At 42.4% G+C, this 21241-nt stretch overlaps 1 protein-coding gene across 13 annotated transcripts in view; it reads left to right on the top strand.

Annotated features, from left to right (window-relative positions):
• The window catches only part of UNC79 (unc-79 homolog, NALCN channel complex subunit), a 279067-nt gene that overhangs the window by 128165 nt on the left and 129661 nt on the right, over positions 1-21241 (top strand). For 11 of the 13 annotated variants that reach the window (XM_007987657.3, XM_037984430.2, XM_007987658.3 and 8 more), the window contains 4 exons: positions 13525-13715; positions 14324-14447; positions 16999-17139; positions 19727-19948. In XM_007987657.3, the coding sequence (XP_007985848.2) occupies positions 13525-13715; positions 14324-14447; positions 16999-17139; positions 19727-19948 (678 nt within the window). The remainder of the gene's footprint in view (positions 1-13524; positions 13716-14323; positions 14448-16998; positions 17140-19726; positions 19949-21241) is intronic. The other 2 variants (XM_037984427.2, XM_037984428.2) reach the window with 2 other exon arrangements.

A 21241-nucleotide genomic window follows, 5' to 3' on the forward strand; every position in this document is an offset into this window, starting at 1 on the left:
AAAAAGGGCTCTTGATCCAGACCCCAAGAGAGGGTTCTTGGATCTCGCACAGGAAGGAATTCAAGGCAAATGGCAGAGTGCAGTGAAAAGAGAGAGTTTATTGAAAGCTACTCCGCTACAGAGAAGGGCATCCTTAAGTTTTTCGTATAGGGGTCATCTGTATATAAAAAGCTAAGCTAAGCCATGTCTATGTAAGGGTGAGCAGAGAGCATGACAAAATTTATATTCTGTTGATTTAAAGAAAACTATCCTTGACGTTTTAGTGTGTGAATACATCAAACCATAACTATAACAATCTTGAAGGCATATTTTGTTATGGGTATTGGGAATCTGGACTTTCTGCTATTGTGGGAGTGTGTCTTTGCTGGTATCTTAGGCTGTTTCCTCAACTGTCAATATCTTATGACTGTGGGTAGTGACCAGCAAGGAATATGCCCAGTTAATCTGAAGATGGAGCTGAACTTAAAATGGGGTTACTCTGGCTCTCCTAGGTTTCTGCTTCCCTAACAAATCCAGTAAGCCTTAATTAAGGTTATGATTTAACCATGGCTGCACAAAGTGTCTACAAAGAGATTACGAGCAGTTTTTACAAGATGTAGAATCACCTCCAAGATAGCTCAGAGAAAGGAAAATTCAAGACAGAAAATCACAAGCTGCCTGACATGACCCTGAAAATTTCCACCCTCTGAATGGCAGAGATGGAGAGAGAGTACCCCCATATGGTCACAAAGACAATGGAGGGAAAAAGAATAAATAAATGGCAAAGGTCACATAAATATCAAACCAGAAAGGACTCATTCCCTAAGCTGGGAATTGAACCCGTGCCACTAGTCATGAAAGGGCAAAGCCTTAGCCACAGAGCTACGGTATGGTGCAGTTGCTATTGTTCTTCCCAGAAGTAATCTAGAGCAGACAGTTTAAAGTTTGCAAAGGATTTTAACTGCTTAAGAGAATCCTTAAGGCTAGCCATGACGTTATCATGTGTCCTTTCAGACTGGCTGCCTTACGTGAACTTGAAAATTTCCACCCTCTGGATGGCAGAGACTGAGAGAGAATACACCCACATGGTCAAAAAGTCAAGCTCTCAAGGACATAAAACAAGACAAGAGGGAAACCTCATTTGATTTTTGTTTCAGGGACCCATAGCAAAGTTTGTAACTGACTAGTCTGCTGGGCTGGCTCAAATGGCAGACTTGTAGGGGTCCTATGCCCACATTCTATTCTGTGGCAACTCTTCTGTGACAGAACAACGCAGAATGACAAATTCATACCACAAAGTACAGCAGATTCACTACAACCTAAGACTAGTCTCACACATCTTTTTTCTCATTAATCAAAACCTTGCAGAGGAGAGGAACGGGGATTTTTTTTTTTTTTTTTTTATCATTTACTTAACTGGTTTGCACAGAGAGCAAGAGGCTGGGACCCTGGCTGTAAGAAATCCTTACCGTTTTGCCTGCATGCCAGGGTTTTGGTTTCCCTCTCTCTGCAGCTTCTATAAGAGCAGAGCAGCTTTTGATGACCCTGTTCGCTGGGCCATAACTGTGGAGGCCAAGCTGTGTTATAAAAGAAAATCTTCCTTTTCTGTTTCATGGCACCATAGACAGAAGCCTCTCATTTTTGCAAGATGCCACCCAGTGGGCTGCATGGGGGAATAAGATGTCAAATTAAACACATAAAAAGGAAAAATGGATCAGGATGTGAGTGATACAAACTCTGGACCCATGTGCTGCCACTTCTCTCTTCTCAAAGACAGCACTGATAAAAGAAAAACTTCAGCTGAATTAAATTTAAAAGAGTTTAATTGAGCAATGAACAATTTGCGAATCAGGCAGCCCCCAGAATCACAGCGGATTCACAGAGACTATAGCACAGCTACGTGTGCTGTGCTGGAGTATAAAGATTTATAAACAAAAACAGGGAAGTGACCTACAGAAATCGGGAGTGAGGTACAGAAACAGCTGTGTTGGGTACAGGTTGGCACTTGCCTTATTTGAACACAGTTTGAACACTTAGCGGTCTATATGAGTGGTTCAGGTATGGCTGCTGGGATTGGCCAAGACTCAGTTATTGTTACAGACACATACTACTAAGTTAGGTTTTTAATTTTGTCTGACTACTAACCTAGTGTAGGAAATTTTCGTGCATGTCCATGTGAAGAGATCACCAAACAGGCTTTGTGTGAGCAATAAAGCTTTTTAATCACCTGGGTACAGGCAGGCTGAGGCTGAAAAGAGAGTCAGTAAAGGGAGATAGGGGTGAGGCTGTTTTATAGAATTTGAGTAGGGAGTGGAAAATTACAGTCAAAGGGGGTTGTTCTCTGGCTGGCAGGGGTGGGGGTCACAAGGTGCTCAGTGGGGAGCTTTTGAGCCAGGATGAGCCAGGAGAAGGAATTTCACAAGGTAATGTCATCAGTTAAGGCAGGAACTGACCATTTTCACTTCTTTTGTGATTCTTCACTTGCTTCGGGCCATCTGGATGTATCTGTGCAGTTCACAGGGGATACAATGGCTTAGCTTGGGCTCAGAGGCCTGACATTCCTGTCTTCTTATATTAATTAGAAAAATAACATAAAATAGTGTTGAAGTGTTGGGGCAGCGAAAATTTTTTGTGGGGTGGCCTGGAGAGATAATGGGCAATGTTTCTCAGGGCTTCTTCAAGTGGGATTAGGGGCAGCGTGGGAACCTGGGGTGGGAAAGGTCAAGTTGAAGGAGGATTTTGGGTGAGGGGTGATATTGTGGGGTTGTCAGAAGGAGCATTTGTCGTATAGAATGATTGGTGATGGCCTGGATATGGTTTTGGATGAATTAAGAAACTAAACGGAAGAAATAAGGTCCGAATAAAAGAAAGAGAAAAATAGATATTAAAGGGTTAAGAATTGGGAGGACCCAGGACATCCAATTAGAGAGTGCCCAAGGGGGTTCAGCATAATTACTTGCTTGGTTGGCGAGTTTTTGGGCTCTATCCTTGAGTTTTTTTATGTTGTTATACACCAGGCCAGATTGATTTAGGTAAAAACAACACTCTTGATTTAAAAATATACAGAATCGGCCAGGTGCGGTGGCTCAAGCCTGTAATCCCAGCACTTTAGGAGGCCGAGACGGGTGGATCACGAGGTCAGGAGATCGAGACCATCCTGGCTAACCTGGTGAAACCCCATCTCTACTAAAAAATACAAAAAACTAGCCGGGCAAGGTGGTGGGCGCCTGTAGTCCCAGCTACTCGGGAGGCTGAGGCAGGAGAACGGTGTGAACCCAGGAGGCAGAGCTTGCAGTGAGCCGAGATCCAGCCACTGCACTCCAGCCTGGGCAACAGAGCGAGACTCCGTATGTATGTATATATATATACAGTCCTCCTTTTTCAGCAGTGTGTAAGTCAAGGCCTCGGCAGTTTTGGAGGACAGCTGCAGCTACAGAGTCAACTTGGGCCTGGAGGACTGATAAAGTTTGTGATATGTCTGTGATGCTAGCAGAGAAGTCATTAGAGAGGCTACAGAAGGTCGTGACAGAGGTTGAAATGCCTGCTATTCCAGTACCTAGAGCAATAGTGGAAGTAGAAGGTCCTAAACCAACAAGCAAGGGAATTAGTGGAATAACCCTTTTTTGTTGTATTGGTGTCATGAGGGGAACAGGGAGCTCTTTGGTCCCATTTGCAAACTGAATTTTGGGAGTAAGGAAAACTAGTGTGCATGTGCCTGTCCAATTAGCAGGTAGACACGTGTAGGTAGAGGATCCACAGAGGAAGAAGAGACCTTGTGCGAGGCAAAACTGGAGATGCAAAGTAAAAATATGAGGAGAGCTGAAAGGAGTGTCTTGTACCTGGACTCCTAGGGATCCAGCTAGCATGGCAGCCGTCAGAGGTTGTAATGGGGACCGATGGGGTAACTGCATAGAGGGAAAGGTTCGATTTTCATGGTGTATGAGAAAACATTGAGTATCTATGAGCAACCTTTCACTGTTATTTTTGGGGCTGGGTATAAGCAAACAAGAAGAGGGCCTGGGAGGAGAGTCCTATGAGCAAGGGGAAGGTAGCCAAGGATGGAGTGAAATACAGGGTAAGTGTCTTCCTAAGCAGGAATTACTGCTAATGTTTTTAAGTTTGCCTGTATTGATAGAGGGCTTATCTGTAATATGGAGCTGGAAGGCTCCAATTGTTTCAGTGATGTGTGTAGTTGGACTTTGGAGATAAAGAGTGAAGGAACATCGAGAAGGTGAAAGGTTACCCAAGGGAATTCCAGTGGGTCTTCGCCGAGAGATACATAAAGAAGCGGCCACGGGAATAGTAGTTTGTGTTGTGAGGGTTCCAAATATGGGGGGAGTAGAGTTGATAGAAGGAGAAAGGTTTTTTAAGTAAGTGTGCAGGAGGGCGGCAGCTTGCTGATGTGAAATGTCTGGGGAGGTCTTGCTGGACCTGTCTAGAAAGTAAAGAAATTTTTCAGGAGGGAAAAGGTGAGTGCTGTTAAAGGACGTTCGGAGGTGTACGGAGACAGGAGATGTTGACGTGTCTGTATGTAAGGTGGGGACAACTGTGTAGGTGCAGGAAGAAAGGGAAATGCAAAGCCAGCAATTGTTCGCTAAGGAGGGATCAGAAACGGCTAGGAGAGAGTAAGATTGATAGTATGGTGGAGATAGCTGGGGAGAGGTAAAGGGTGGCATAAGGATGGGAATGAGAATAAGAGTGAGTGTAAAAGTAAAGAATAGAACTTCATCAGGGTGGAAGTATTGGAGGGTGCCCTGCCAGCAAAGATCATCTATCCACTCTAAGAGGGAGTTAAGAGTGGCGGTTTGGGGATAGCACCAGGAGATATCAGCTGTGACAGCTTAGAGAAACAGTGTAAACCAGCAGTGTAAACAAGAGTAGGGCATTTATGAGTAGTTGAGAATGGTGAATAGGAGTATGACTAGACAGAAGATAGTAGGGATGACTAGTTTTTGGGGCACAGCCCAAGTAGTAGGGGTGACTGCATAAAGCCCTGTTGCAAAGAGTAGGGTAAGGATGAACAGACCTAATAGAATGAAGAGGCATATTAGGCTCATGAGGGTTATTACTGTTCTTCAGAAATGCGAGTGAGTTTAAGGGAAGTAGGGGAGAGTACTTGCGACTTCCAGGAGGAGGAGGAGGGATTAGGCTGGCTGTCCGATGGACACAGCTTTATTCTGGAATGGTGAACCCAGTGGGGAGGATCCTGCAGGCGGATGGCAGTCGGGGTACTATAGATGACTAAGTAGGGTCTGGTCCATCGAGGTTGTAGAGTTTGAGTGGTCAGGTTTTTAACAAGAACTGATTGTACGGTTGGGTGTCTTCATATGGCTGGGGATCTGGAGTAGGCAAGAGAAGATTAGCAGCCTGGCGAATTTCCTGTCTAGCCTGCTGAAGGACTGGAAGATAGTCACCTAGAGGACTGGTATCTGGGACGAGGTTGGGGCCAAGCAAGAAACTGCATCCATATAAAAGTTCAAATTGACTGTACCCTGTAGCATCTCAAGGAAAGGCTCTAATTCTGAGAAGGACAAGAGGTAAAAGTACTGTCCAGTCCTTTTTAAGTTGGAGGCTGAACTTGGTGAGGTGTGTTTTTAAAAGACCATTAGTCTGTTCTACCTTTCCTGAAGATTGAGGATGGTAAGGGATATGAAGGTTGCACTGAATACCAAGAGCCTGAGAAACTGCTTGGGTGATTTGACTAGTAAAGGCTGGTCCATTATCATACTGTATAGAGGTAGGAAGGCCAAACCGAGGAATTATGTCTGACAGAAGGAAAGAAATGACCACGGTGGCCTTCTCAGACCCTGTGGGAAAGGCCTCTACCCATCCAGTGAAAGTGTCTACCCAGACCAAGAGGTATTTTAGTTTCCTGACTTGGGGCATGTGAGTAAAGTCAATTTGCCAGTCATGGGCAGGGAGAAATCTCTGAGCTTGATGTGTAGGGAAGGGAGGGGGCCTGAACAATCCCTGAGGGTAGTAGAATAGCAGATGGAAGACTGAGAAGTGATTTCCTTGAGAATAGATTTCCATGATGGAAAGGGAATGAGATGTTCTAAGAGACAGGCTAGCGGCTTGTAACCTACATGGAAGAGGTTATGAAATGGCGACAGAATAGAATGGGCCAGTGAGGCTGGAAGGAGATATTTTCCTTGGTCTAAGAACAATCTGCCTTCAGTGGGAAGAGATTTATAGGTGGAAGTTTCAGTGGGAGAGTAGGTGGGAGTGACTGACGAGAAGGAGAAAAACTGCCGTGTGGGATAGAAGTTGGAACGCTAGCTGCTTTTTTAGCCACCTTATCAGCATAAGTGTTGCCCAGAGCAGTGGGATCTGATGCCTTTTGATGGCCCCTGTAGTGAATGACTCCAGCTTCCTTTGGAAGTAAAGCAGCCTTGAGAAGAGTTTTTATTAAAGAGTCATTAATGATGGAGGACCCTTGCGTAGTGAGGAAACCTCTTTCTGCCCATATAACAGCATTGTGGTGCAGGATATGGAAGGCATATTTAGAGTTAGTATAAATATTGATGCATAGTCACTTTGGAAGAGTGAGAACCTAGTTCAGGGGGGCAGAGTGGTAGCCTCAATGACAGATGTGAAAGATACTATAGCATAGCCTGCCTTTGCTGGTGAGTGGTGATTAGGCCTGGTGGAACTGCCATCAATAAACCAAGTGTGATCAGGGTGAGGAACAGGAAAGAAGGAAATATGAGGAAATGGAGTGAATGTCATGTGGATCAGAGAGATAGTCATGGGGCTCAGGTGTGGTATCTGGAATAATGTGGGAGGCCAGATTGAAGTCCAGGCCAGGAACAATGGTAATTGTGGGAGACTCAACAAAGAGTGAGTATAGCTGAAGGAGCTGGGGAACAGAAAGTATATGCATCAGGTGTGAGGAATAAAATAGATTTTGGAAGTTATGAGAACTGTAGAGAGTGAGTTGAGCATAGTTTGTGATTTTGAGGGCCTCTAAAAGTATTAGGGCAGCAGCCACCTCTGCATGGACACATGAAGGCCAGACTAAAACAGTAAGGTCAAGTTGTTTGGACAAAAAGGCTACAGGGTCCCAGTCCTTGTGTAAGAATTCTGACTGCACAGCCCTGCACTTCAGCTGTGTGTAATGAAATGGTTGGGATGAGTCAGGGAGAGCTAGTGTGGGAGCAGTCTCTAAAGCTGTCTTCAAGGAATGGAAAGAAGAGCGGGGAAAGGATTTAGGATCTATGGGGTCAGCTAGATTTCCTTTTGTGAGTTTATATAATGGTTTTGTTAGGATGGCAAAACCAGGTATCCAAAAGCAAAAGTGTCCAACCATGCCTAGGAAGGAAAGGAGTTGTTTTGTAGAAGGTGTTGGGGTTTGAGAGATCAGTCGGACATGATCGGCAGGGAGAGCACGTGTGTTTTTATGAAGAATTATGCTGAGGTAGGTAATGGATGGAGAAGAAATTTGAGCTTTGGAGGGGGATACCCGATATCCTTTGGAGAATAAATGTTGAAGGAGCAGGAGGACAGGGGATTGATCTCCTAAGGGAGGTCCCTCGATCTGAGTCAGGGCACCAAATTTCATCTGCGTCTGTGTGAAGAGACCACCAAACAGGCTTTGTGTGAGCAATAAAGCTTTTTAATCACCATGATGCAGGCGGGCTGAGTCTGAAAAGAGAGTCAGCAAAGGGAGATAGGGGTGGGGCCGTTTTATAAGATTTGGGTAGGTAGTGGAAAATTACAGTCAAAGGGGGTTGTTCTCTGGCTGGCGGGGGTGGGAGTCACAAGGTGCTTAGTGGGGGAGCTTTTGAGCCAGGATGAGCCAGAAGGAATTTCATAAAGTAATGTCATCAGTTAAGGCAGGAACTGGCCATTTTCACTTCTTTTGTGATTCTTCAGTTACTTCAGGCCATCTGGATGTATACATGCAGGTCACAGCGGAGACAATGGCTTAGTTTAGGCTCAGAGGCCTGACAGAAATGCGCTCCCCCAAATTATAAGAGGCACACCTACTGGTCCAAACCCAAAGAAAGGACTAAGAGACCAGAAGTACAGCAAAAGTGAGACTTGGCTGTCGGTCTTGCAAGATCGGGTGTCTGTTGAGCAGGCACATCTGGTACAGTTACAGCAAGCAATTTATCCCCTCGTGCGCAAGTCCTTCCCCTGGTTCCTCTAGGCTGAGCACTGTGGGGTTACAATCTTCCTGGACGTGGTCACCTAAGTTTCTTTTCTTGGTTTTTATTGGTTGTTGGGTTGGGGCTTTAGGTATTTTCTTTAGGGTCTTCTCACTGTATTTTGTTGCAGCCCTTAATGCATTGTAATCATAGTCAGCTCTGAGACTCTTCAAGTATTTGACCTATGACCTAGGGGGTTAAGCAAGCTGTTAGGAATAGATAAGGTGAGCTATTTTTGCAAGCTAGTAAACTTCCATTCTAAGCTAAATCCTCTGGTTCGGGTGAGGATAACTAAAGGGTCCGAACAAGCAGGCAGTGGCTATTAATGCAGGGTCCTAGGGTATCCTGTTCTTCCATAGCTTACAGGTCCAAGTGTACTCAAGGTATTTTGTCCTGAAAATGGACCACCATATATGTGGTTTTCTACAGCTAGGTTATATCCACAAGGACTCAAATATAGAAGTATGGAGTTCTTCTCAGGCAGTATTTAGTTTGCTTTAACAGCACCCAGAGTCAGTAGCTTCACACTGAAACAGACAGATGACAGGCAAGTCCCTAGGCTTCCCTTCCTCACAAGGTATGGCAAAGGGAGGGAAAATACTTAGAAGACTTAAAGAAGATTACAGAGTTCAAAGTCAGGGCACTAAACAGAGTTTTCTAAACTGATCAGCTGTTTCAATCCATCCTGCATGGGTGACTATTCAGGCTGAGCCAGTCCACCATTTCAACACGTCCTGTGTGGGTATCTATTCAGTTGGAGCTGATGAAGTTAGTGAAAACCAAAAGAAGGGAAGGAGGGAGGAAGAAGAAGGAAAAATAAAAACACAACAAATAGGGGACAGGAGAGGAGGGAAAGCATAGCTTAGAGGGGTGGCAAGGAGTCTTGGGGAGGCTGGAGGAAAACTCTCAGTTGCAGCAATACTGAACCAAAGATTCAGACAGCTGCCCATTAGCCGCAGAGGAGTCCGGCCATCATGCTGGCTCACCAGCCTCCTGCTTGGGAGGGAAAAATATTCTCCATGTCCTGTGGATGTGCAGCGGTTGCCAGAGAATCTCTTATAAACCAGACTCTTTGGCTTTCCATGTAATGGAAATTAACATGGGGCCAAGCGGATTTCCTAGACAAGGATTTTATTTCAGGGCTTGTGCTCAAGAGCAAGGGAGACAGTGGAAGTGCAAGAATCCTCCCACTGGTTTTCCAAAAAGCGTTGGTAGGGATTGTTTTGTTAGGCAAAGAGCGGGAATTGACATCAGGGGTAAGGTGTGCAGGCTGGGCTGGGCAGAGCTTGTTAAGGGGTAAGGTATGCAGGTCAGCATAGCCGGTCGTGATGGTTACCTTGAGTAACAGGCCACCTGGTAGTCTGGCCAGTGGCAACAATGCTGTAAATCAACTGTTCAGCATTCCTTCCCGAGTAGGGACACTCCACAGCCTTGGTTCGATTTTGAATCTCCTTAGGCCAGTTTCTGGAAAATTGTTTTTGAAACAGAATCTTGCTCTGTCGCCAGGCTGGAGTGCAGTGGCATGATCTCAGCTCACTGCAACCTCCGCCTCCCGGGTTCAAGCGATTCTCCTGCCTCAGCCTCCTGAGTAGCTGTGACTACAGGCATGTGCCACTACACCCAGTAGAGGTGGGGTTTCACCATGTTGGCAAGGATGGTCTTGATCTCCTGCCCTCGTGATCCACCCACCTTGGCCTCCCAAAGTGCTGAGATTACAGGCTTGAGCCACTGCTCCTGGCCTGGAATTCTTTAAGTAAAAGGCATGATTAAACATGAAAGCCCCAAAAAATAATAGTGTTAAATCAAGTTTAGCCTAAAACTGCCTCCTTACATCCTTTAAGTTTGGCCTAAAAGTTTCTCTGTACATCGTGATCTATAACAAGTGGAGGTATGAATGGACCATAGCCTACACCGTGCCAATCACCGAGTTTTGGCCAATCAAATGTAGCCAACTATTCGAACCATGTTCACAAAATGCAAATGCCAGCCCATACCCAACCCAGCCGTTTCGGTACCCAGCCTTCCTTTTTTTTTTTTTTTTTTTTTTTGAGACGGAGTTTCACTCTTGTTGCCCAGGCTGGAGTGGAGTGGTGCAATCTTGGCTTACTGCAACCTTCACCTCCCAGGTTCAAGCGATTCTCCTGCCTCAGCCTCCCGAGTAGCTGGGATTCAGGTGCCCACCACCACACCTGGTCAATTTTTTTGTATTTTTAGTAGAGATGAGGTTTTCTCATGTTGGTCTCAAACACCACGACCTCAGGTGATCCACTCACCTCGGCCTTACAGAGTGCTGAGATTACAGGCATGAAGCCACCGTGCCCGGCCTCACTTCTCTTTTCTATCCATCCCTTTCCTTTCTCTGTGATAAATCTTCTACCATGTGGCTGTGCTGAAGTCTCTGAGCCTACTCTGACTCAGAAGGCTGCCCAAATTGTGAATCATTTATTGTTTGATTGAACTCCTTTACATTTAATTCAGCTGGAGTTTTCTTTTATCAATATAATGGCTACTTTCTTTTGTGAACCCTGAATATCTGAGACGGTCTCAGTTAGTTCAGAAAGTTTATTTTGCCAAGGTTGAGGATGCTCTCCTGTGACACAGCCTCGGGAAAGACATGTGCCCAAGGTGTTCGGGCACAGCTTGGTTTTATACATTTTAGGGAGACATGAGACATCAATCAATATATGTAAGAAGTACATTGGTTCTGTCCAGAAAGGCGGGGACAACTCGAAGCAGGGAGGGAGCTTCCAGGTCACAGGTAGGTGAGAGACAAATGGTTGCATTCTTTTGAGTTTCTGATAAGCCTTTCCAAAGGAGGCAATCAGATATGCATCTGTCTCTGTGTGTGGCAGAGGGGTGACTTTGAATAGAGTGGGAGGCAGGTTTGCCCTGTGCAGTTCCCAGCTTGACATTTCCCTTTAGCTTAGTAATTTTGGGGCCCAAGGTTTTCCTTTCACACTTTGTATGACTATTAATTGGTCTTAATATGACTATGAATTGCGCCCCCCGCCAAGTGCTGAGATTATAAGCGTGAGCCACTGCGCCCCACAATGCAGACTTTTAAAGTAACTGCTCCAAGAGGATTTCCAGGGACATATTTGCGTATTGCAAGGTTTTGGTCTAGGATAAACAGGAAATTCTCCTGGCAGTGTTGAGCTTTAACATGTAGGTGCTTAAGGGAGGATGGGGGAATGGATGATTATTTGTCTGGAGAGTCTGCAGTGTTTACATGTCCAGGCTGAGGCCCAGGACAATCACAATTTAAGTTTAGCTTCTTAAGTGCAGGACAGTCCCTTTTCCAGTGTCCTGGCATTTTATAGTATCTGCAAGCGTCTTTTGGAGGGGAGGTTTTGGGATTGGTACGAAGGATGTGGGGGGGGCTTTAGGTTATTCCTAAGGCCACATTTATATTTTTGTAAAGACTCAGTAAAGCCAGGACATTTATTTATTTTTAAAAAATATTTATTTATTTATTTAATATGGGGTCTCGCTCTGTGGCCCAGGCTGGAGTACAGTAGCACAATCATAGCTCACTGCAGCCTCAAACTTCTGGCTCAATCGATCCTCCCACCTCAGCCTCCCGAGTAGATGGAACTACAGGTGCATACCACCATGCCTGGCTAATAAAAAAAAAATTTGTTTAGAGACAGGGTCTCACTATGCTGCTCAGGCTGGTCTTGAACTCCTGGCCTCAGGAGAACCTTTCGCCTCAGCCTAGAACAGTTATTTTTAATTCTTTAAAGAACTGGGTAGTGGCCTCAGCAGTAGCATTAAGGGATTGGCCCGCCCATCCAACTGCACTATTTTGAAATTGCCCCTTTATATCAGAGAGAAGATTTCCAACTGATGTGGAAACCAAAAGATTCCTGTGCTCCAGGGCTTCTGAATTTAGAGCTGTGTGCCTTTGGAATGTTTTTATAAATCTTTTAACAGAGCCTTTCGGATAAATTCCTGCCCTCTGAGCACATCATTCCACTTCAGCCCATTGACCTGTAGAGGAAAGTCTTCCATAATATGTCCTATCAGACTGAACTATCGGCCTCCCACTGGGCCATGTGCAGGAGGAAGGTAGTGAAGGGGAGTTTATAGTGGGTGTAGATTTAAATTGTTGTTCTAAATCTGATTTCTGTTGTTTAATTTCTTTAAGGAAGCTTTTAGGCTAGCTGTGATACTTTTTGTGTCCTTCTTTCAATTTCATCCTCCCCTGTAGGTAATTAGGACATTTGTTTAGGGTAAGTGTGCTCTAAAAATCCTTTTAAATATGAAAGTTTTCCTAACCCAAAAGATTTGTCATCTGGCCATTGACAATTTAGGGTTTCCAAAAGTATGCTTGTTCCAAAATACGATTCAAAACCGATAAGCCTTTATATGGCTTGACCATAAACTACGTAGCCAAAAAAACTTCAGTAATGATATATTTCAGGATCTTAATGTTATTAGTGCTGATTCTTTTCTCTCTGTACCTGTAACTAACAACAACACAACAGAAATTCCAGAAATATGGTCACTTCCTAAAAATATTTAGTCAATTGTCTAGGATTTTGGTCAATATGGCACCAAATAGATATTGGAACTTTAAAATATAATTGATTGATTTTTCAGAATAATCTGGAATTCTAGATGTAATAAACATTTAAAATAGGATTCATTTAAATTAAGGTAATTTCTCACACATCTTGTGTTATTTGATAAAGACTCAGGACCAGTTTAACATTTGTTACATTGATACTTAGAATATCCGATCTCTAACCTCAGGATTATGAACAACCTAAGTCTGTAAATTCATGATTTTAACCTTTTCCTGCTCTTAAAAATTAATATACTATCTTAATTAGTTTAAAAAGCCAGTCCTTTTTATTCACAGATTCAACTACCTTTAGAGTGTTCTTAGGAAAAAAATTGTGGCGGAGTATGCAGCATAGGGTAAAAAGAGCACTGTGTACTACCGTATTTCCTGTAATGAAAAATCTGCAGTACAAAGCACGCAGTAGTAGAAAACTGTGTTCTTCTGAAGCACAGGTGTAACATGCATGTTGTAATGGATTTATCAGACTTTAGGAATAAGAAAGCTCTAAGAGTATGCTCATCCTGTTGGAAATAAATCTTTGGAATTTTAATTCACATGTGATTTGGAAAATGTACAGTAGAATCATTAAAAATTCAATCCGTAATCAATATTTGAGCTTATTGGTAACTATGTTTTCCTTTCTGTAACTGATGGATCCTGGTGGTTTGCCGTCTTACGAATCAATCTCACACTGAAGATTCTTGGCCGAGGACTCAGACATGACGGATTGTGGCCTTTCTCTGTACCCATTGCCTTAGGAAGTCCTTGACTATAATTGTAACCAGTGTGTTTCATTCTTTTCTCCTGTGGGTGTGGAAACCCCTTCAGGTTGGTGGCTACTGGGATAAGTCCTGTAGCACAGTGACTCAGCTGAAGGAAGGTCTCAATCGAATCCTCTGCCTGATCCCCTATAATGTGATCAGTCAATCTGTCTGGGAGTGTATTATGCCGGAATGGCTGGAAGCCATCAGAACAGAAGTCCCAGATAATCAGTTAAAAGAATTCAGGGAAGTATTAAGGTGGGTAAGTAGTTTAATGAAATCACTGCAATTATAATCATACCTAATGTTTGTGGAGCATGTACTGTATGCCTGTCACCCTACTAAGCATTTTATATAATCTCATTTGCTTTTTAACAACCCTGTAGAGAAACTTGAAGCCCCAACGTGAAATAGCTGCAATACCTCCACCTAAGATGATTTGGCATTGTCCCGAAAAGATTTTGTTCTTGTGGAATAGTAAATAGATAAAAACAGATGTTTGCTTACTTTGAAATTTTCAAATATAATTATAATTAGTGGGATGTGGTGGGAAAGTGCAAAGGGAAACTGTTTTAGATGCTAGGGAGCAATGCTAATGCCTTAGAAATGCAATTCCTTCTGTTAAACCTAATATGAGGAAGAAGAGTAATGTTATTAACAACCATATGAATTATTTATAAGATATCTATTTCAATGACATAAACTTCTCTTATAGTAAAGTGAAACATGCTGATAACAGTTCAGAACACAAACTAATCTAAAAGACTTGGCTTTCCAAATAGGGAATAGTTAGAAAGACATTGGTGGCATTAGTAGAACCCGATCTATGCCCATTGGTCATTTACTTTTGTTGCTCTGCTTTCCAGCAAAATGTTTGACATTGAACTCTGTCCTCTGCCTTTCTCAATGGAAGAGATGTTTGGTTTTATTAGTTGTCGGTTTACAGGATACCCCTCATCTGTGCAGGAGCAAGCTTTACTATGGCTTCATGTAAGTGAATAATACTTCTGATCATTTTAGGAAATAGTTCTTAGCTTACAAGCTTTAGATTCCTAGGTCGAGGGGGTGGGAGTTGTAGCAAAGAGTTCATAAGTCCCTATGTTTGCCAAGAAAGAATATCTCCTATGCATAGATAAATGAGTAAATTTCAAGTATATGTTGCTCTAGTTGTGGGTAATAACATATAAATATATAAATTGTGCAGTAATATTACTGAATTCATAGTAGCTTGAGGTCCTTTTGTATTTTTCCATCAATGGCTATTAAAAGTATAATAGTTGGCTTGTGGGATTCTGCTAAATCTTTGATATTAAACAGGTCCTTTACTTGGAAGGATGGGGAAGGATTTAGTGACTAGTTCGTGCTGTTCTCTCAGCCTGGGATGACTTTCTCTTGTGTCTCTATTTGTGAACTCCAACCTATCTTTTAAAGTTCATCTCAAAAATTATCCCCTATATGAAGCTTTCTGCTACTTCAAGCCCTCATCTTCCCAGGTTCTCTGTGTGAATTTGGTTCTATTTCTGTCTCACAGTTTTTGTCTCTCTCTCCACCTGATTATAACCTCCTGAGTACAAGGGCCAGGTCTTACTCATTTCTGTATTTATAACCCTCTTCATCCTCTCCTCCTAGAATATAGCACATGCTTTGTATTTAAAAGTGGATGTTCAGGGCCGGGTGCGGTGGCTCATGCCTGTAATCCCAGCATTTTGGGAGGCCGAGGTGGGTGGATCACAAGGTCGGGAATTCAAGACCAGCCTGGCCAAGATGGTGAAATCCTATCTGTACTAAAAATACAAAAAATTAGCCAGGCATGGTGGCGGGTGCCTGTAATCCCAGCTACTTGGGAGGCTGAGGCAGAGAATTACTTGAATCCAGGAGGCAGAGGTTTCAGTGAGCCGAGACCACACCACTGCACTCCAGCCTGGGCAACAGAGTGAGACTCTGTCTCAAAAAAAAAAAAAAAGTGGATGTTCAATTAAAGTTTATTAAATTGACTTGAATACCTGATATGAAGTTTGGGCAGTTTTAGAAAATGAGGACAGAATCAATGTTTAGGTTAACTACAGGTACAGATACATTTCTGTGTCATGCAAGGATAGGATTCCATAAGCTCTTCAAGTTGTAAAGATGCCTTTCTGGGTTCGAAATTAAAGAGCAATATTCTTCACATTTGACAAAGAGTAAAGAGACCATTTTTTAAAAAGTCAAAATTTGGGCCAGCTCGGTAGCTCACACCTGTAATCCCAGCACTTTGGGAGGCGAAGGTGGGTGGATCACTTAAGCTCACGAGTTCAAGACCAGTCTGGCCAAGATGGCCAAAGCCCATCTCTACAAAAAATACGAAAATTAGCTGGATGTGGTGACGCACATCTGTAGTCCCAGCTACTTGGGAGGCTGAGCCAGGAGAATCTCTTGAGCCCAGGAGATCGAGGCTGCAATGAGCTATGATCAGGCCACTGCGCTCCAGCCTGGGCAACAAAGTGAGACCTTGTCTCATAAAAAAAAAAATAGTCAACTTTGGGATTTAGAATTTTAACCATTTATTCCCAAATGGATATCAGTAAGGTAATTCTCCTTTTAAGAAAGTCAGTCTTCCTACACATGGCTGGATGTTGCCTCAGTTACCCAGTTGCACAGCCCTTACACTGTTCTCCTTGGGGATGAGCCCTTACGGCTTTGACCCGTATAGCTATAGTGGCAACATTTACACGTTTTACGGACTGGGCTTTCATCCAGCCTTGATTTATAAGACAGAGTGCTGCAGCTGAAGGAGGTTTTCCAGCCTTGGTCTATTTGGAGGATAGAGTGGACACTATAGTGGTTAGAGTTGACTCATTTATAATTAATTGTGGAAACACATGCAAGAGCTCCCATGGGCCAGGCACTGGAATAGGCACTGGAATAAAAGTGGGACCAGAAATAGTCCTTTCTGCATACTTCCTTTCTTTAAGCAGCTCTCAGTGGGAGGGATAGGATTAGATAATTAAACAGAAGAAAAAGTAATAATTGCTCTAATAAAGGTATGTATAAAGGTTAAGAAAGCACAGAACAGGGATGGATTAATTCTGTCTGAAGGAAGAAGGCATTTTTTTCCATAAAATTAATGACAGAGAAGGTGACTTGAATTTGGGCCCAGACTGACACCAAGTTGTACCAGACAGCAAGATGGGATGGGTCATTGAGATCAGAGTGGGGATGGACTGGAGAAGCAGTGCTAGTCCAGGAGAAAGGTGGGGACCTGAGGCACTAGCGGTGGGTATGGAGAGTGGGGGACAGCATCAAGAGAAACTGAGAAGTGTTAGTAGAAAGAACATGGTGACCTATTATTAGATGCTGGGGGTGAGGAAAGAAGAAAGTTCAATGATATCTTTGATTTTCTTAGTATGAAAATTTGGAGGACGACTGTGTTGATAGAATACATGCAAGGCTAAATATCCTCATGTTCAACAATTTGCTTTGGAGAAAGAAGGCTATATGTAGCTTTTTTGAGTTTTAAAATTTACATGTGTTTTTTGGGGGATATATGCCTTTTTTTCCCTAGGTATTATCGGAGTTAGATATCATGGTTCCACTTCAACTCCTAATAAGTATGTTTTCTGATGGAGTTAATTCGGTCAAAGAGCTGGCAAATCAAAGAAAATCAAGAGTCAGTGAACTGGCAGGGAACCTTGCATCTCGAAGGGTAATTATTGCCACATTTGTTCTTGTCTTACTTTAAAAAATTTTGAAAACCCTTGTCAGTTATCCTAAGCCTGAAAGTACTGTCATAAGAAACCAAAAATGTGTTGTCCTCCGATCTCGCTGTGTTCATCTTTTAAGTGCATTAAAGAGTCACATTTGTTTGGTATAGTGTATAATCAGTAAGTTATTGAGTTTTCATTTTCTTTTTAATTGCTTTCAATTTTAGCTTTCTCCCTTGATGAAAAAGAGTAGCTTTTTGGTAACATTCCATTTTTATGAGTCTCCTGCTGAATAAGAATTTTTCACCAGCTCCTAGGCAGATCAGTGCTTCACTTTGGGGGTGAGGAGTTTGGCAGGAGTTTGGATGATTTTTTTTCCTTGTCTTTTGGGAAGATATGATCAGCTAGTGGTGAATGTGAGGAATGCTGTCACTGTGAACCAACTGAGCCCACTTTCTTGACCCCTTTGCATCACTGTAGATGAGAAAAGTCAAGATAGTCTGGTCTAAAGTGTATACAAACTGCTGGACAGCTTTGATTATTTTTCTATGGAGGCCTGGTAGAGTCTCTGCTGATGTGCTGCTGTTCTCAGGCCATGAGCAGCTGTGGAAAGGTTGACTCTTATTGGATGGTTGGCAGAAAATGTTCACCACTCTTTCCTTGTCAAGCCTCTCTACAAAATTTCCCCTACTGTATGCCACAGGCCTCCAGCCGTTCCTCCTGATATCTAGGGATTAAAAAATGGAACATGATTATGGGTTTGTATTCATCGTTTTTAAAGAATATCATTACTTATTTTGTCATCTGCCTGATAGGAGCCAGCTGCCAACCATCTATACTTTATTTCTTTCTTCCGTAACCTTTAAGATGACATTCCTTTGTGTGGTACTTTATTCTGTGCAATGTGTTCACAATAAACAATATCACAGGATTGTGTGAGGCAGCCAGGGAAGAACTCATTATCTTCATTTTACAACTGCCTAACCTGATGTTCAGTGAAGTGAAGTGATTTCCTACCGATAACACCGTGAATGCTTGGGTATTCTGATTCTTAATGGGGTCATCTTCCTCTTTACCTTGAAAATGGTGTTTGAAGAGCTTTGTGGTTACCACAAAGATTTTTAAGACAGAAAAATATCCTAGGTGATAGGTTCAATCATATCCCAAACCTCAGCATCACTCAATATAACTTTGTAACAAACCTGCACATGTGTCCCCTGATTCTAAAATAAAAATTGAAAAAGAAAAAAAAAAGAGAGAAATATGATTTGAGAGTGTTGTACAGATGTGTCAGGGTCCCGATTCAGAATTTATCCCAGATGGTTTAAATGACAGACTTTAATGGAGATTCTGCCTATAGTGTTATGGGAAAGCTTAAAGGAGCTAAAGGAGCAGTACAGGTGGACAAGGCACTGAGAGTCCAGGAACAGTCCAAGAGAAAGTCCTTACACCCCCAGGGCTGAAGGAACAAGGGAAGGAGCTCCTGGGGTACCAAACAGGAGCTGAACTGTAAGAAAGGGCTGGTTGGAGAAGTTATGGAGTGCTAGAGATGCTCCCGGAGATGTGGCACCCAAGTGGGCAGGGAGAAGGGGAATACTTCTGCCTCTCTCTCCTCCAGCTTTCAGGACTTCTGCTGGTGCCTCCCATTCACTGAACCCAGCCAGGTTTAGTGACTCATGCCTCTAATCCCAGCACTTCGGGAGCTGAAGTGGGAGGGCTGCTTGAGTCCAGGAGTTAGAGACCAGCCTGGGCCACATAATGAGACCTTGTCTCTAAAAAAAAATTTTCAAAAAATTAGCTGGGCCTGGTGGTGCATATCTGTAGTCCCAGCTACTTGGGAGGCTGAGGTGGGAGGATTGCTTGAACCTAGGAGGTCGAGCCTGCAGTGAGCCATGATCATGCCACTGCACTCCAGCCTGGGCAGGAGAGCAAGACTCTGTCCCAAAGCAAAACAATGACAAAAAAATCCAAAGAACAAAAACCATTGACTTAACCCAGCTGGAAGCTAGGCAGCAAAGGAGCCAGAGGAGACTCAGTCCATGACTTCTTGGGCATAGAGTAGGGCCAAGGAGGTAGTAAAGGTCTGAGTGGGGGTTGGGTGAACAAATGGAGAATAACCAGTGTAAAAGGTTTGTCATATATTGTCAACCCATAATAGTTTACTACTTATAATCCCCAGAGACCATCTTTTAACCATTCGTGTCAATCTGAGATTCTGTGCTTCTGATTCTAAACATTATCTTGCAATATTTTACTTTTGTAACTTCTCATTTTTCAGGGTACAGTTTTCAGTATATTCAAACAATCTGGTCTAATTGGACATGTTTGATGGGTTGAAAAATATAATGGCAGATGCCTTCATTCTTCAGCGTGTTGATGTCACTTCCTGACAGCTAGGAAGTTTGAGTGGTTTTATTTTTTGTTTTTATATATTGAGAGAATCCTTAGTATTTGGAGATACTAATGCCAATGGTTAAGGAAGGAAATAAGTGTGACAGCTGGAAATACCTTCCATAGAGTCCCCAGATATTTTACACAGCCATTTGAGCTTCTGTGAGTTCATTTCTGTGTTGCCATTCTTTCTTGTAGGTGAGTGTTGCCTCTGATCCTGGTCGACGAGTTCAGCACAATATGCTCAGTCCATTTCATAGTCCTTTCCAGAGTCCGTTTCGGAGTCCTATGCGTAGTCCGTTTCGTAGCCCTTTCAAGAATTTTGGACACCCAGGAGGAAGGACTATTGACTTTGATTGTGAAGATGATGAAATGAATCTAAATTGTTTCATCCTCATGTTTGATCTTCTCCTGAAGCAGGTAGCTGAAGCATGAGCTTCCTTTAGTTCAGAGGTGAAGAATGAGAGAAAGCATTGTACAGCAATTCTTTCCATGTGTTGGGCATCTCCACACTTACTGAAATGATGCAGGATCACCCAAGACCTTTTGCAAACTCCTTTGGGGATTTCCCAGAGAGTCTGAAAACTACTTATGTGAATATCTGCAGTGATGTTGACATATGAGAATGGATTGAATTTTAGAAACACCTTAGCATCATTAGAATTGATTCTGTTAAGTAAATTGCATGAACAAAAAGTGTGATACTATTGTTGGGAGGGGCAACAACTCTATAGTGATGAAGCTAATTTTAATATATTTCATACATTGATTTTTAAAGTTAATTTTAAAAGAGAAGTTAAAAAGGTTTTGATGAGAACATTTCTTTTTAACCTTTTATTTTGAAACAATTTCAGATTTGCAGAAAAGTTACAAGAATACTATAAAGAATTTCCAAATACTCCTCCCTGCAATTCTCCTGATGTTAACATTTACCACATCTGCTTCTCTCTCTCTTTCTCTGCATGTGTATGCATTAATTTTTTAATAGATTGTTTGAGACTAAATTGCAGACATGATGTCCTTTTATCCCTAAACACTTCAGAGTGTATTTTCTAAAAAATAAGGACATTCTCTTACATAAACATAGTACAGTTATCAAAATAAGGAAATTAATAGTGTTATAGTACTACTATATAACTTACAGAAATTATTAATTTTAAAAATTGATATAATAGTAATATCTTTATAGCAAGAGAAGAAAGCCTGGCTTTGATTAAGGAACAATCTAGAAGCACTCATTGCAATTATATGTACTGTTTCCTTTGTCTTCTTTAATCTGGAACAGTTCCTTCATCTTTATCTTTCACATCCTTGATTTAAAAAAAAAATTTTTTTTTAATTTTTGTGCATACCTCGTGGGTGTCTATACTTATGGGGCCTTTACATTTTTGAAGAGTATAGTGTAGTTATTTTGTGGACTCTCCCTCGATTTGAGTTTGCCTGATGCCTGCTTATGAATTAATTTGGGTCATGCATTTTTTGGTAGGAAGACCACAGATGTGATGTTACGTCCTTTGTAATGCATCATGTCAGCAGGCGTAAGATAATAATGTCCCATTACTGCGATGATAACTTTGGTCACCTTAACCAAATGACCAAAATCTGCCAGATTTTTCTGTGATAAAGTCACTATTTTCCCTTTTGTAACTAATAAGTAATTTGTAAATACCTTATGGATTTCCTATTTATTTATCAGACTTTCATCCACTAGTT

The sequence above is a fragment of the Chlorocebus sabaeus genome, chromosome 24, assembly GCF_047675955.1.
Source record: "Chlorocebus sabaeus isolate Y175 chromosome 24, mChlSab1.0.hap1, whole genome shotgun sequence".
NCBI lineage: Eukaryota > Metazoa > Chordata > Mammalia > Primates > Cercopithecidae > Chlorocebus > Chlorocebus sabaeus.